General features: G+C 41.9%; 1 protein-coding gene across 8 annotated transcripts in view; it reads left to right on the plus strand.

Moving 5' to 3' along the window:
• The window catches only part of supt20h.S (SPT20 homolog, SAGA complex component S homeolog), a 59,973-nt gene that overhangs the window by 29,344 nt on the left and 14,585 nt on the right, over window positions 1-16,044 (plus strand). For all 8 annotated transcript variants that reach the window (XM_018248481.2, XM_041583236.1, XM_018248485.2 and 5 more), the window contains 6 exon segments: window positions 5,146-5,217; window positions 7,681-7,838; window positions 8,551-8,583; window positions 8,768-8,885; window positions 9,039-9,144; window positions 13,163-13,318. In XM_018248481.2, coding sequence (XP_018103970.1) covers window positions 5,146-5,217; window positions 7,681-7,838; window positions 8,551-8,583; window positions 8,768-8,885; window positions 9,039-9,144; window positions 13,163-13,318 — 643 coding nt within the window.

A 16,044-nucleotide genomic window follows, 5' to 3' on the forward strand; every position in this document is an offset into this window, starting at 1 on the left:
TGCAGTCAAGCTTGCCCTTGAAGAATGGCGTCCCACCTCTTTGGGAGGGCTTCTGAAATTCCTGTCCAGATTTTTCACTGATCACAAGAATCTGGAGTTTTATACAGTCCTCAAGAGGCTAAATCCCAGAAACAGGTGGGCCTTTTCCTTTCCCGTTTTAACTTTGTTTTATTATCGCCCAGGTTTCCAAGAATCTGAAAGCATGCCTTGTCTCGTAGCTTCACTCCGGTGGATCGTGACCCTGAGAGGCAGGAGCCAATCATTCCACCAGTCAAGTTCATTTGCCTCTTTGTATCCCCAATTTGCCGACCAGATTCTGGCTGGGCAGTCCTCGGCTCCTCAAATATCCGATTGGGCATGGCCTTCGTCCCTCCAGAACTTCGCCTGGCCATCCTGCAACAAACACCACTGCTCTCCAGACAAGCTGGACATCCTGGTCCGGTAAGACCCTTGAACTCTTTTGAGGCGCCTAGTCTGGTGGCCTGATATCCGCAAGGATGTTAAAGGACTTTGTGGCTGCTTGTAATGTTCTGTGCCACTTCTAAGCCTAGCCATTCCGCCCCAGCGGGTTGTTACAGCCTTTGCCGGTTCCCTCTCGTCCGTGGAACGCACCTCTCTACTATGGACTTTATTGTCGAACTTCCTCCCCGGTGGGAATATTGTGAATCTGGTTGTCATTGACCGCTTCAGCAAAATGGCCCATTTCATCCTTTGGAAGAAGTTACCCTCTGCGGTGGAATTATCCCAACTCTTTATTAAGTACATCTTCCGCCTGCATGGTTTCCCGGGGGAGATCTCTCCGACAGAGGCACCCAGTTTACCGCCAAGTTCTGGCGTTCTCTTGTAAAGACTTGGGAATAACACTTAAATTTTCATCTGCCTACCACCCGCAGACGAATGGGGCAGCTGAACGTGTGAACCAAGCCTTAGAACAGTTCCTGAGGAACCAGTGTCTCTTTGCCAGGACGATTGGTCTGACCTCCTCCCGTGGGCAGAGTTTGCTCATAATAATGCATGTCATTCTCCACAGGAAGGTCTCCATTTATGGTGGTGTATGGACAGCACCTCAAGCCTTTCCTCAGGACTTCGTGTTGTCGGAACGTCCGGCTGCAGATGATCTGACAGCCCATATGCTTGCTATTTGGGCTGCAACCAAGTCTAATCTGGAGAAGTGTCTCTAGTCCACAAGACTTTCGCGCTCGCCGTAGAAGGCCCTCTCCTCCTACAAGGTGGGTGATAATGTCTGGCTCTCTTCCAGGAATATTCGCTTGAAGGTGCCATCTCCAAGTTGGGTCCGAAGTTCCTGGGTCCGTTCCCATCTTGGAGATAATTAACCCGTAGCCATCAGACTTCAACTCCCACCAGAGATGAGAATCCCCAACGTTTTTCCACGTCTCCCTGGTGAAGCCCCACCGTCTCCAACCGTTTCTCTGGTGTCCAATCTCTTCCTCCTGCTGTCTCTGTGGAGGGTCAACAAGAATTCGAGGTGGAGAGAATCCTTGATTCCGAATCTCCAGAGGGTCCCTTCAGTACCTCATCCATTGGAAGGGCTTTGGCCCGAAGAATGCTCTTGGGAGGGACATCGTGATGTGCATGCTCCTCGTTTGGTAAGAGACTTCCACTCCAAGTTTCCCAGAAACCAAGTCCCGGTGGTCCTGAGGCCCCCGTGAGGGGGGGGTACTGTCAAGACCGCCGGGAGCGCGAGGAGTCGCGTCCGCTCCCGGCGAAGAATTCAAGATGGCGGCGCCCAGTCAACCCACGTGGGTTCCGACGCCGGCGACGTGACGTCAGCGCGGCGCGACGGTCGCAGGCGCGCTGACGCTGGCGCAAGGGCGCCAAATTCAAACATAAAAGGACGCCTGAGACGCCAAGATGGCGCCCGAAAATAGGATTCTGTTCCTGAGAGTTTCCTGGGTTCCCTTGCTGTTTTCCCTACTTATATCTGCCTGATTCCTTGTTGTGACCCTTTGCCTGGACCTGGACTTCGCTGATACTTCTGCTGCTATTGACCCCTGCCTGGACTTTGGACTTTGATTATATTCTGCCTGCCTTGTGACCTGTTGCCTGAACCCGATTACCCTTTCTGCTTAATCCCTGGATACCACGATCCTGATCCCTCCTGAGGGGCTTCCTCCTAGATCCGGACTACTCCCCAGAGGGGGCTCCCGGCTCCCTGACAGTTGCAGGCATTTCCCATATGGGAATGTGCCCTTTCTTATTGTTCCACTTTTATGTTTGTTAAAATGATGTCATGCTAATCTGGGCTATCCACACCACAGTCACTGTCCAGCTAGTGAGAAATCATGGTTACATTTGGGCTCGCACTTCAGGATCAGGGCCTTCGCTAAGTGGAAGCGTTCCCTCTGAGGTGTAGTGCAACAGTGCACTGTTCAGGAAGCTGACAGCTAACCTAACATCCCTCTTCACTGAGGTCCCTGTACTGGAGGCATCACACAGAGCCTCTGGGAAGCTACTCCCTGCTGCAAATCCTTGTTGGAGCTTCAACTGCTCTTTCTCTTTACCCTATCTACCTTTCTCTCCTAGAGAGACTATTACAAGTCTACCCTGTTCTCACTAACCCTCATTCATGGGGTTTCCTGGTCCCCGACTTAGACACTAGAGGACCCGGTCCCTCTAGGCACATGGCTTTCTGGGCCTTGCTGTACTCAGGCTCCCCTGTGCACACCCAGTCAGATCAGCAGCCAAAAGAGGAAGAGGCCACGCCTCTCCAACACTATATGGAAGTGTGGGAGGAAGTTGTCATTGCACCTCTTGGCCAATAACACTGATGTTTAACTCAAATGGATACATAGGCTTTTGCCTAGTAGCTAAGAAAAAGGGTAGGGCCTCAAAGCCATACGGACATATAATACCTATGGGTCCCTACAATGACTTTGTACCAACCGGTCTCTCAGATTGGGCGACAGAATTTGCTTTAAATTAATTGCCTCTGGGTAGGGTGGTTACGGGTGGAACTTGTGGTGGTTGGGGGTTGGTGCCGGGAAAATGGAAATATAGGCAGGGTGCCAGGAAAATGGAAATATAGGCAGGGTGCCGGTTCTCATATAAATACCTATCTCTGAGTATCAGGGCAATTTTTTTAATTCTGCGGGGAGGGGAAAGAGCAGCAAATGAGTTATCAATGTGGTTAGGTTACTCAACGACTAGCAACAAGAATATATCTTCCTTTATATGGAAATATATGCAGGAGGTCGGATCTCACATATGATATTAATCTGGGCAATTGTTCTAATCCTGCAAGGAAGGGGGAAAGAGCCGGGTATGAGTTGTGGATACGGTTCAGGTATAGACCTATAAGAGTACCAGGGTATGAGACAGGCAAACTCCTGCTTCTCATTAGCCCTCATTTAACCTCCGTCATTTGGGAACATCCATTAACGCTGCGACTTGACACAGTCACCATCCATAATCCCATCTCCATCTGGGCAAAACATTTCTATGAGAGGATGACAAAGCACTGACTTTGACAAGTTATTTAACCCTCTACTATCCGTCTATAAGCGAGTGGCTACAGAGTCCGTTAAGCTTTCCCTCCTAACGTATATTTTAACCGCTTTGTTTATTTTGGACCTACATTTATAATTTGTTAATGAGAGTTATGTTTTAACCTATTTAAAACTTGTTTGATGGGAATTTTCGGTTTACATACTGGGGTGGTGCAATCCACTGGGTCATTCTTTTTCTCTTCTTTGATCAATCATTACTTCTGTATCATTGCTTGTCTAATCCTAGAAGGCATGGGTGGTTCCTATTTCAAGTTACAGATGGTTCCTATCCGTGTCGGACTGGGACACCAGGGGCCTACCAAAAAATCTTAGACCAGGGACCCAACAAAAAACGTTAGACCAGGAACCCACCAAAAAACCTTAGACCAAGGGCCAACTCTCAGTACTATTATTTTCCTCTCCTCACTCAACCTCTATTCTCCTAGTCTTTTTTCTGTACATACTATAATCTGTTATTCCATCTATTTAGCTTCTCATAGAAATAGGGAATGACCATGAAATAGGCCAAATTTTTAGCAGCATGAGGGCCCACTGACACCTGGGCCCACCGGGAGTTTTCCCAGTATTCCAGTGGGCCAGTCCGACACTGGTTCCTATTCCAAGTTACCAAGAAAATGTTTACCATTTGGTTCAAAATCAGATATCAGGAATGTTTAAAAAAACATATTCAGTGAGGATTGGATCAGTACGTTCATTTAGTCTAATTGCCTGCTGCAGGCCCGTAGCTCCAGCTTTTTTATAGCTGCGACACACTGGGGCTCATTTATAAACACTGGGCAGTAACCCATGGCAACCAATAAGATGATTGCTTTCACTGTTCACTGTAGCTGGTTGAGAAAAGCCAGTCACAGATTGGTTGCTATGGGTTACTGCCCATGTGCAATTTCGAGGGTTTATAAATGACCCCCACTGTCTCCAGCAGTCTTTTGGATGCTCATGGAACTGTAGTTTTGTAGTAGGTTTGAATTTTCTGCTATTAACTTCATAATTTGAAATAACCTGTCTGACTCATTTCTGCTAATATGGGACAGCACTTCCAAGTACAGGTATTGGACTTGTTATCCCGAATGTTTGGGACCTAGGGTTTTCCACATAACGGATCTTTATGTAATTTGGATCTTCATACATTGTCTACTGGAAAATCATATAAACCCAATAGTCTGGTTTTACTTCCAATAAAGATTAATTATATCTTAGTTTGGATCAAGTACAAAGTTCTGTTTTATTATTACAGAGAAAAGGGAATTCATCTTTAAACGTTTGGATAAAATGGAGTCTATGGGAGACGGTCTTTCCGTAGCTTTCTGTATAATGGATTTCCGGATAATGGATCCTATGCCTATATATTCTTATCAGCTGCAAAGTTTCAGTTCTTTCCTTGGATTTGGCTGTGTAATTCTGCCATGCAGGCCTTACAGTGCTGTCTGTTAGCAGAATGACAAACAAGCAATTATAAGATGTCTGCCTAGGGACTCTTGCTAGAGTTGGGGGTCCATGGTATAAATGCTATTAATAATTATATTCCACATGTGTTATTGTGATATCTTAGAGAAATAGTTACTCAAATACAGCCTTTACTGGCCATTTGACATGCTTCTGTCTTATCTCCATTTCTTAGGTTGAAAAATATGCAAAAGTGGAAAAATCTATAAAACTTGATGATTCTTCACCTACTGTCTGGCCGGCAGATGTGAGTAATTAAATTCTTTGCCCAGTTTTTTTCATTTATAAAATACATGTGTTTAATATGCATCCAGTTTGAAAGCAAAGCCTTTAAATAGAATATTATAAAAAAATCCTCCTTTTCCTCCAGATGTGTCACACTTGTGTATTTATGAGGCAGATGTTCTTGGCACACTGTACTGCTGATAACTGTTTACCTGTAAAAGTTTCAGACATCAGTGCTTGTCAGTTTGGGGTAGGTGGATAATGGAATTGTTATGTAGGAAGGAAATATTTATCTGGGGGGGGGTTGTCCTCAAAAATCCAATCATGTGCCTTTACCCTGTTTCAGAGTGAATGGCTGCCCCCATAACTATACAGCAGCCTGTTTATATGAATTGTACTAGTCCTTCTGAAGCAAGTACACAATGTTAACCAGTGTAGGACAACAGTACATTATATTGGCATTACTTACAGAGCATTTCATTTTAGATGGAGTCAGTGACCTCTGTTTGAAAGATGGAAAGATTTAGAAGAAAAAGGCAAATAATTCAAAAACTGCTTTAAAAAATAAACAATGAAGACTAATTGAAAAGTTGCTTAGAGTTGACCATTCTATAACATACTAAAATTTAACTTAAAGACGAACCACCCCTTTAGAGAATATGAATAGTTAACCAGAATTGCAGCTCCCCTAGCACTAAAGATCTAGATTTGGGACATATATGATATTTATGTCATTTGTCTGGTAGAGCGGACAGTGTGTTAAAGGGGTGGTTCACATTTACGCTACATGTAACATATAGTTTTGCCTTTTTCCAGCTTTCAAATGGGTTGTTGCTGACCCCCATCTAAAAAACGAATGCTTTGCAAGGCTACAAATGTATTGTTACCTTTATTAATCATCTTTCAAATTCGGTCCTCTCCTATTCATATTCCAGTCTAATTAAAATCAATGTATGGTTGCTAGGGTAACTTGGACCCTAGCAACCAGATTTCTGAAATGGCAAACTGGAGAGCTGCTGAATAAAAATCTAAGACCACACCTGAATTCCACTCTCTCGTAATTCTAAAGGTTAAGTCAAAGGTGAACAACTCCTCTAAGTGCAGGACCTCCATCAGAAATCATGAGGCCCCATACTGTTTAGCATTTACTACCTCCCCAAGTGCTTCATAATTATTCTACCAATAGCTTTGGTCCCCTATAGTAGGCTCTCCTAAGTAAGCTCTTGCAAGGTCATCCATTCCAATTAGAAGAAAAGAGGTTCTGCTTAAATATTCAGAAAGGGTTTTTTTACAGTGAGAGCTGTGAAGATGTGGAATTCTCTCCCTGAATCAGTGGTACAGGCTGATACATTAGATAGCTTTAAGAAGGGGTTGGATGGCTTTTTAGCAAGTGAGGGGATACAGGGTTATGGGAGATAGCTCATAGTACAAGTTGATCCAGGGACTAGTCTGGTTGCCATTTTGGAGTCATGGAGGTATTTTTCTCCCTCTGAGGCAAATTGGAGAGGCTTCAAATTATGTTTTTAGCCTTTCTCTGGATCAACTAGCAGTCAACTAGGCAGGTTAAAAAAGGGTTGAAAGGTCGAACTTGATGGACGTGTGTCTTTTTTTCAACCTAACTTACTATGTTACTATGACTAGGGCCCCAATACAACCGTTGGCTGACTAAATTCCACCCCCAAAGCACCCAGCTACATCCCATTATACCCAGAACATGCCAATGATATTCCCGATCCCTGCATCCCACAGATTGGACTTTTTAGTTGCTCTGCCCACCTACTGCCATGGGGTATGTGACAGGACTCCCTCCTGATGCTGGCATTGTTTCATATCATGAGAACCTCCTCTAACTATCAAGGCTATTGCCCCTATGCATACGTGCCATTTACCCTTGCCTTGCATTCTTTGCCTGACCCTCGCAGCTTTGCCATCATGCACCAGATGCAGTATGTTTATTTCCTTAGGTATCACTCTCTGATAATTGGTTAATGCAATTACTATGGATGGTAAACTGAGGGTGTCCCAAAATCAAATCTAACCATTTCAGAAAACATAGACATTATATTCTGATAAATTTTTCTCAAGTTGATCTAGAGCAGTGGTCCCTAACCAGTAGCTCGGGAGCAACATGTTGCTTTCCAACCCCTTGGATGTTGCTCCCAGTAGCCTCAAAGAAATGACTTATTTTTGAATTCCAGGCTTGGAGGCAAGTTTTAGCTGTGTAAGAACCAGGTGTACTGCCAAACAGAGCCTCAAAGTAGGTTGACAATCCACATAGGGGCTACCAAATGGCCAATCACAGCACTTATTTGGCAGCCCAAGAACATTTTTCATGCTAGTGTTGCTGCCCAACTCCTTTTACTTCTGAATGTTGCTCACAGGTTCAAATGGTTGGGGATCCCTGATCTAGAGTATTATTGTGTGTTATTCTTTCAATTGCTACGTAAAAATGCCTTGAAATTATTGCCCATTATTTTCCAATTAGGAGATGAAAGAGGATTTCATATTTGAATGTGAAAATGGCAGCCCATTCCAGAAAGCAAAGCTGACCGTTTTCCAGAATGTAGGCAATCCTCTCTACTTTGGCGAATTGCAGACTTTCAAAAGCCACGACGAGAACGACTACAACCTCCCCCACTCTCAGTGAGTTGCAAACTCCATGTTGGGTCACCATGTACAAAGTATTGCCTAATATTTAAGAATAGGCATTGAATGAGTTTTCAGGGTCATAAAAAGTCAAGTCAGTAATGATATGCTGCAGGATTCTCTAACCTGTGTCTTTCTAGTTCTTAAAGGGGAACTATCGAGAAAATGAAAATTTAATATAAGCTTCTACATACTGAAATAAGAAACTTTCTAAATGCAACAAATTAAATATTCTGTACTTTTTCTGAAATAATCCAAGTTTATCTTCACTATCCCTCTCTCCGCATCTGTTTCTCTTCATTCTGTCCTCATGCAGGAGTTGGGTTTCATATGAATGATCCAATATATCTTATAGGGGGGGCTCCTTTTGCCTAGACGATGTATTAGAGCTCACTCTATTAACATCACCAGAAATCCTGTCTCTCTACATGCAAGATTTGTGCAGAAGGCAGTTATTTTGTTAAATTTTGTTTGTACTAGAATGAGTTATTTGAGTGAGCTCTAATTAATCGACATGTCCTTTCTGATTTAGGAATGATTCGTTTTAGAAAGGAAATTTGAAGTTGAGAGTGAGCATATTTCGCCTACAATTCTAAGGGCAGTGTATTTGGTAAAAACTGAACTGGAATCAGGAAATGTCAGGAAACTTGGCAAATTGATTTTATTTCTGCAATTGTGAATTTATATATGTCTCGTTTTTCAATTATAGATTTCCAATTGGATCTAAGTTTGAAATTGACAGGTAAGTTCACATTATTTGGACTTTCTGGACTATTTCTTCTTGTGCTGTTGTTTAAATTAACATATATTTAAGGCTTTATGACTGTGTGTCATTATAAGGTTGATGATTGCCTGTCACCATGGCCTTTCTCAATAAAAAAGCTGTTCAAAGCTATAACACACATCATTTTTTATCATTCTTGCAGGATTGTTAGTCAGTATCTTGACTTGTTTGAAATTGAAACCAAAAGTGTTGTGAAGTTGAGTCATAGCACCGCACCTTCGATCAGCCTTCATCAGCTTTCTCCTGGCAAAGAAACTGAGGTAAAAGTATTAGAGAATTGATTTGTCCAAATGGAGAAAAATCATTTATTAATGGAGCAGTGTTTCCATTGCTTTCCGTTGTTTACTAATGGAACTGAATTTCCATTGCTCTACTATTTCATAAATGCTTTGCATTTTCTTTTTTGTGAACAGTCTGACAGTATCGCTGGTTCTATTCAATCCTCTGTTTTGGGAAAAGGTGTCAAGCACAGGCCACCTCCCATAAAACTTCCTCCAGGCTCTGCATCTAGTTCATCAGGTAATGTTTCATACCATGCACACACATTATTGGTCAATGAATTAAAAATGCATGGCATTGTGACAGCCTTTATTTTTTTTATTTGAATGTTAAAATAGGCAGAGCACTTAAATGTTCACAGTTTGAAGGGAACTACAAGAGGTCCTCTGCACTCAACCCATTATCAATATATTTAAGACAGAGACATTTTGTGCATACTGCTACTAAAAAATGCCTTACCCTTTAAACAACACAGGGATTGTTTGTCCATATATTGCAATATATTTAAGCTGGCCAACTACGTCAAAGTCATCCCATATCTGGCCAGTCCTACGCTTAATTTTCATCTGATTCATTAAGAATTCAATTGCTTATACATTTTGCAAAGGGACTAAGTTTTACCTGCAACTTACTAGCTGCTTTCAAAGTAAAACTCCCAAACTTGGCTGCCCTTTTATTAGACACCAGTGGGATCACCTGACTATAGCTGGGAGGGGTGGGAGCTACAACATGGAGCTGGTCACTGCTCCTGTATAACTATAACAAACAAGGGAAAGTTGTGCTCACCACTATTTTTTAAAACCATTAGGCGGGGGTGCAATGAGGGTGTGACCACAAAATACATATAGTCAACTACAAGAGTCCTCTGCACTCAACCCATTATCAATATATTTAAGACAGAGACATTTTGTGCATACTGCTACTAAAAAATGCCTTACCCTTTAAACAACACAGGGATTGTTTGTCCATATATTGCAATATATTTAAGCTGGCCAACTATTTTTGTGGTCACACCCTCATTGCACCCCCGCCTAATGGTTTTAAAAAATAGTGGTGAGCACAACTTTCCCTTGTTTGTTATAGTTATACAGGAGCAGTGACCAGCTCTATGTTGTAGCTCCCACCCCTCCCAGCTATAGTCAGGTGATCCCACTGGTGTCTAATAAAAGGGCAGCCAAGTTTGGGAGTTTTACTTTGAAAGCAGCTAGTAAGTTGCAGGTAAAACTTAGTCCCTTTGCAAAATGTATAAGCAATTGAATTCTTAATGAATCAGATGAAAATTAAGCGTAGGACTGGCCAGATATGGGATGACTTTGACGTAGTTGGCCAGCTTAAATATATTGCAATATATGGACAAACAATCCCTGTGTTGTTTAAAGGGTAAGGCATTTTTTAGTAGCAGTATGCACAAAATGTCTCTGTCTTAAATATATTGATAATGGGTTGAGTGCAGAGGACCTCTTGTAGTTGACTATATGTATTTTGTGGTCACACCCTCATTGCACCCCCGCCTAATGGTTTTAAAAAATAGTGGTGAGCACAACTTTCCCTTGTTTGTCACAGTTTGAAGGGAAACATAGCCAATAACAATGAGTAACAGGAACAGCTCATAATTCACACAACTCTGTATAGAGACTACGGTTACATTTACATCTTCATGATAAAATGATCAGGCTCTCTTTCAACATCCCTGTGTGGTTCTCTTTACTACTTCTGGAGAGATTTCATAAGCTGGTGCTGCTCTTCTTGGTTAATCTTGGTGTTTGTTTGGTGCCTTTTTATGATTATAAACTTGTAAATGAACAACTTGTTTTTACAGTGTTTGCATTTGCAGACATCCTATTGATTTTCAGCACTATTGGAATACAAAAGCGTTTTGATTACTTTCTTATCTTTGTCTAAAATTGTCTTTACACATCCCATTGTTCATGGCATGTTATAGAGTCCTGCATGGGTCCATTTTTGGGACCCGGATCCGCAACCCGCATTCATACCCGCTTGGACCCACTACCCGACCCGCAAGTATCTTATCCGCAACCCGCTGACCATCAAGAATCAGGAAGTGCTGTCATTCTAAACCGGAAGTGACATCATCGGAAGTAGGCATGATCAGAAAAAAAGGAGTAAAACAGGAAGTGCTGTAATTGTAAATCGGAAGTGACATCATCGGAAGTTGAAGTTTTCAGAAAAAAGGAGTAAAAACCGCTATTGAGAAGACCCGCGGCCCAACCCGCAGAACCGCCGACCCGCGTCTATACCGGCACCCGGAACTTCAACCCGCAGGGTACTGTAGGTTTTTGCGGGTAACCAGCGGGTACCCGACCCACTGCAGGCTCTACCGTGTTGCCTGTAAAGATCTGTCCTGTTAAGAGTGCAGTTATTTTGCATATTTTTAAATTCTATGCACATAACCCTGAGGGGTGCGAAACGCGTAGGGTGGATGGAGATGCAGCTATATTTTTAACTTTTCTACCAATAAATTTATTTTTTAACTGAATATCTCTTGTGGATCCGTTCAAATGCCGGTCAGCTCTGCTTCCCAGTGGCGGAACTACCAGGGGAGCAGGGGGTGCGAGCAGCCAGGGCCCGCACCCCCTCAGGCCCCCCCCCCTCAGGGTTAAATTCCCTCTGCATCTTTCGCCATAGAATCAACTAATTATTCTACCCATATAACTTCAGCCTTTTAATTAAAGGGGTGTAGTATGTTATATAATGGTCAAGTTTAAGCAACTTTTCATTGTTTATTTTGTATAGTTTTTTTATTGCCTCTTCTGACTTTTTCCAGCTTTGATATGGGGGGTCACTGACCTCATCTGAAAACAAATGCTCTGTAAGGCCGCAAAACTATGATTGCTGCTTTTCATTACTCTTTACTTTCTATTTGGGTCCTCTCCTATTCATATTCCAGTTTCTTATTTAAATCAGTGCATGGTTACTGAAATTGCAAACTGGAGAACTGCTGAATAAAAACCTAACTCAAAAATCACAGATATTAGAAAAATTAAAATGGATTGCAAATTGTCTCAGAATATCACTCTCTATACCATACTAAAAGTTAACTGAAAGGCGAACACTCCCAGATCTGCTCATTTGCTGAGGTTGCCAGACATAGCAGATCTAAGTTCAATTTGTTGCAGGATCAAATCACAGGGCCAACAACCGGATCATACACTGGGGCCTATGGAGGCCCGTCAGATAAGGGCTGCATCAATGCATCAATATGCTGCTCATTCAATGAAATTTTTACATTTGTCCAGTTGATATCTGCCCAATTTGTTTTATCTAGATATCAGTTGGGCAGGACGTTAGTGGACCCCATACGTGGGCCATAAAGTTCTTAACTCTTGTACTACCAGACAAAAATCCATTTGCACAGCACTATGCTACATGGTCAAATAATATTTGTTAGCTTGAATCAATGGGACTTTTAACAGATGTAGGTCAATAGTACCGGTATATGTATTAGAGTCGTGCAGCGAGTCGGGTACCCACGGGTTACCCGGAAAAAAAGCGGGCACCCTGCAGAATGAGGGGAGGATTTTCAGGTGTGGGTATACCTGCGGGTCGGGTTGCAGGTCTCATCTGAATTTCTAATCTTATGTAATATTGTCTATATTTTACTCCTTTTAAAGTTTTACAAAACTTGTTTCTGCCCCGCCCACTTTTGATGACGTCACTTCCGGTTTGCAGCACCATCACTTCCTGTTTGATGGTGGTTGGCGGGTTGGGTTGCGGATAAGGCAGTTGCGGGTCCGTGTCGGGTATTGGATCAAAGTGGGTAAATATGCGGGTTCCGGTCCGGTTCTTAGAAATTGGCAGGATGCAGGACTCTAATATGTGTGTTTCCAGAATGCTCGGGGTTTTCCGGTTAACAGATCTTTCCGTAATTTTCATTTTCATACCTTAAGTCTACGAGAAAATAATGTAAACCTTAAATTAACCCAATAGACTGGTTTTGGATTGATTATATTTTAGTTTGGATCAAGTACAAGGTACTGCTTTATTACAAAGAAAAACAGAATTATTTTTCAAAATCTGTTTTATTTGGATAAAATGGCATTCATGGGAAGACGGCATTTCAATAATTCGAAGCTTTCTGGATAATAGGTTTCCGGATAACGGATCCCATGCCCGTACTGTATTTCTACAAGAAGGACTTATCATTTAAAAATTATTTCACAGAACATTTTAGTGCGTGTGTTTGATGTTATAAATACTTTGCTAACTCTACCTATATTTTATACTTGTGCCTTTCCAGGTAATATGTTTAGTTCCCTGCTGGCAAGTGGCCATCTGAAGTCCACAACCCCTCCTCCCAATAAGCCCCCAAGTATCTCTCGGAAGCAGCCCGTGGACCACAATCAGGTTGGAATGCTTTCTCCAGTGGCATTGTCCCCCGCCAGCTCTTCACAAAGTGAGTCACGACCTAAATTCTCCACTAAATCTCTATAGGCCATTGGTGTAAAGGTCTTGAAGATTAAACCCTTCAGTCTGATGGATTTCTGATGCCAGCTTGTCTGTTTGTGTGCGCCCCCCTGTGCTTGTTGAATTTTAGGGAGGTCTTCTGTTATTTGTATGTATTTTATGTTTAATGTAATTGTCCTTGTTATTTTTCCCTGTACGTTTTTTTTTTGTATGCACCCTTTGTGTGTATGTATTATTAACAATGGATTGATGCTAGTACTATTTACTTTTATGCTATCAGGTATTCCATGTGATGAAAGAAAGTACCGTGTGGTTCCAGCTGTGTAATGGGGCATTGAATCCCTTGGATACCAAACTGGTTTCCATTGTAATCAAAAGCAGGGTTGTCCAAACTGTGGTCTTCCAGCTGTTGATCTTCACCTTCCCAGGGTTGCCATTGAGTCTAGTTCAATAATGGCTGCAAGACCGCAGATTGAAAACCCCTCCTAACTAAAGCCTAACTAAAGAAGTACATTATGTTTTGGGCTTCTGTACCAGCTCAAGGCAACCAAAGCCCTTTAGCAGTAAAGATCTGTGTCTCCAAAGATGCCCCAGTAGCTCCTCATCTTCTTTTCTGCTGATTCACTGCACATGCTCTGTGCTGCTGTCACTTACTGAGCTAAGGGACCCACTCACAATATACAGTACACATAGAATAGAAATGTCACAATATAAGGCTGATTAGTAATTAATACAGATAATTACTACATGGCAGCACAGAAACCAGTGCAATCAGAATTTAATAATCAGCCCTGTAGCATCAGCTTATATTACAGGCCAACCTCATTTTCTGTTTGATAATTTTAGACGACCCCTAAGCTTAGTTTAACAATGTTAGAAGAGAAAAAAGTACCCCGCTTAATCCATTTACCTCGACAGGTCACTAAAATAAGTTATTATTACACCTTAATCAACACACAATTAGATAACAGTTCATAAATATCTGTATAACAACCCAATAAAAATCAGACCAATCACTTAATAAATTAATTATTCTGTTCTAAAGTGCAGTGCAATTAATTTTGAATCAATCAATCCAAATAAATTAATTGAAAAATGTATTGAAAAATCCCAGAATTATTACCAATGATTAAAAGTCCTCTTCAGGGTTGTAATCAAATGAATTGTCCGTCATTACCTGATTTGAGGAAACCTGATTGCACATTAACTTAATGAGGATAGAACCCCATCAGGGGACCTTAAGCATTGGTAATAATTGTGGGATTTTTCAATAAATTTTTATGCATTCCACTTTAAAACATTAAAATTAATTTATTTAGTGACTGGCCGGATTTTTATTGGGTTGTTGTTAGGGATGCACCGAATCCTTCTGCCCGGCCAAACCCGAATCCTAATCCTAATTTGCATATGCTTTCCCACCCCTAATTTGCAAATGCAAATTAGGATTTGGTTCGGTATTTGGCCAAATGTTTCACGAAGGATTCGGGGGTTCGGCCGAATCCAAAATTGTGGATTCCGTGCATCCCTAGTTGTTATTAGGGATGCACCGAATCCAGGATTCTGTTCAGGATTTAGCCAGGATTCTGCCTTTTTCAGCAGGATTCGGATTCGGCCGAATCCTTCTACCCGACGGGAACCGAATCTGCATATGCAAATTAGGGTCTGGAAGGTAAATCGTGTGACTTTTTGTAACAAAACAAGGAAGTAAAAAATGTTTTTGCCTTACCACCCCTAATTTGCATATGCAAATTCTGTTACCCCCTACACCCCAAGATTCAAGTTATAATTCACAGGCCACTTTGCATATGCAAATTGGGATTTGGTTCGGTATTTGGCCGAATCTTTCACAAAGGATTCGGGGGTTCTGCCGAATCCAAAATAGTGGATTCGGTGGTTATTAGGGATGCACCGAATCCAGGATTCGGTTCGGGATTCAGCCAGGATTCTGCCTTTTTTAGCAGGATTCGGATTTGGCCGAATCCTTCTGCCGGAGGAACCGAATCAGAATCCTAATTTGCATATGCAAACTAGGGGCAGGGAGGGAAATCACATGACTGTCACAAAACAATGAAATAAAAAATGTTTTTGCCTTTAGGATTTGGTTCGGTATTTGGCCGAATCTTTCGCGAAGGATTTGGGTTTTCGGGCGAATCCAAAATAGTATATTCGGTGCATCCCTAGTTGTTATACAGTTATTTATGAGAGCCCACTGAGCATGTGAGTGTCACAGACACTTTCCAAGATGGTGACCCCCTGTGACAAGTTTGAAGTCCTGGATCATTGCTGCTATTGACAAGCTGAAACTTTAGGCTGGTGCAATAAGTTCACTATATAAAATATGACATTTTTAGCCCTATTCATTTTTAGGTTTTAGTTCTCCTTTTGAAATGTCAGACCTCTGGAATCCCATGAAAGGATTTGCCTTTTAAAAGCTGCTGTTTTTAGATAGAAGTACATTGGAGCTGCTACGGCCTTTTGCTTTGTGTATGCCTAACCTAATATCTAGTCGAGAAGTGCAATACATGGTATGATGACATTTGAACCACATTATGTAATGGTTTTAAATATTTATAGCCACCGGCAAAGTAGAAGTAGCTCATGAAATATACTGGAGATATTTATTTTTAAAAAAGGAATGCCTAAAAGCCATCGCAGTTCTACTTTGCAGAAATTTCTCTTGCATTATGGTCAGCTTTGTGAATGCCCTGGCTTCAT

This window comes from Xenopus laevis, chromosome 2S (assembly GCF_017654675.1).
Source record: "Xenopus laevis strain J_2021 chromosome 2S, Xenopus_laevis_v10.1, whole genome shotgun sequence".
NCBI classification, from domain to species: domain Eukaryota; kingdom Metazoa; phylum Chordata; class Amphibia; order Anura; family Pipidae; genus Xenopus; species Xenopus laevis.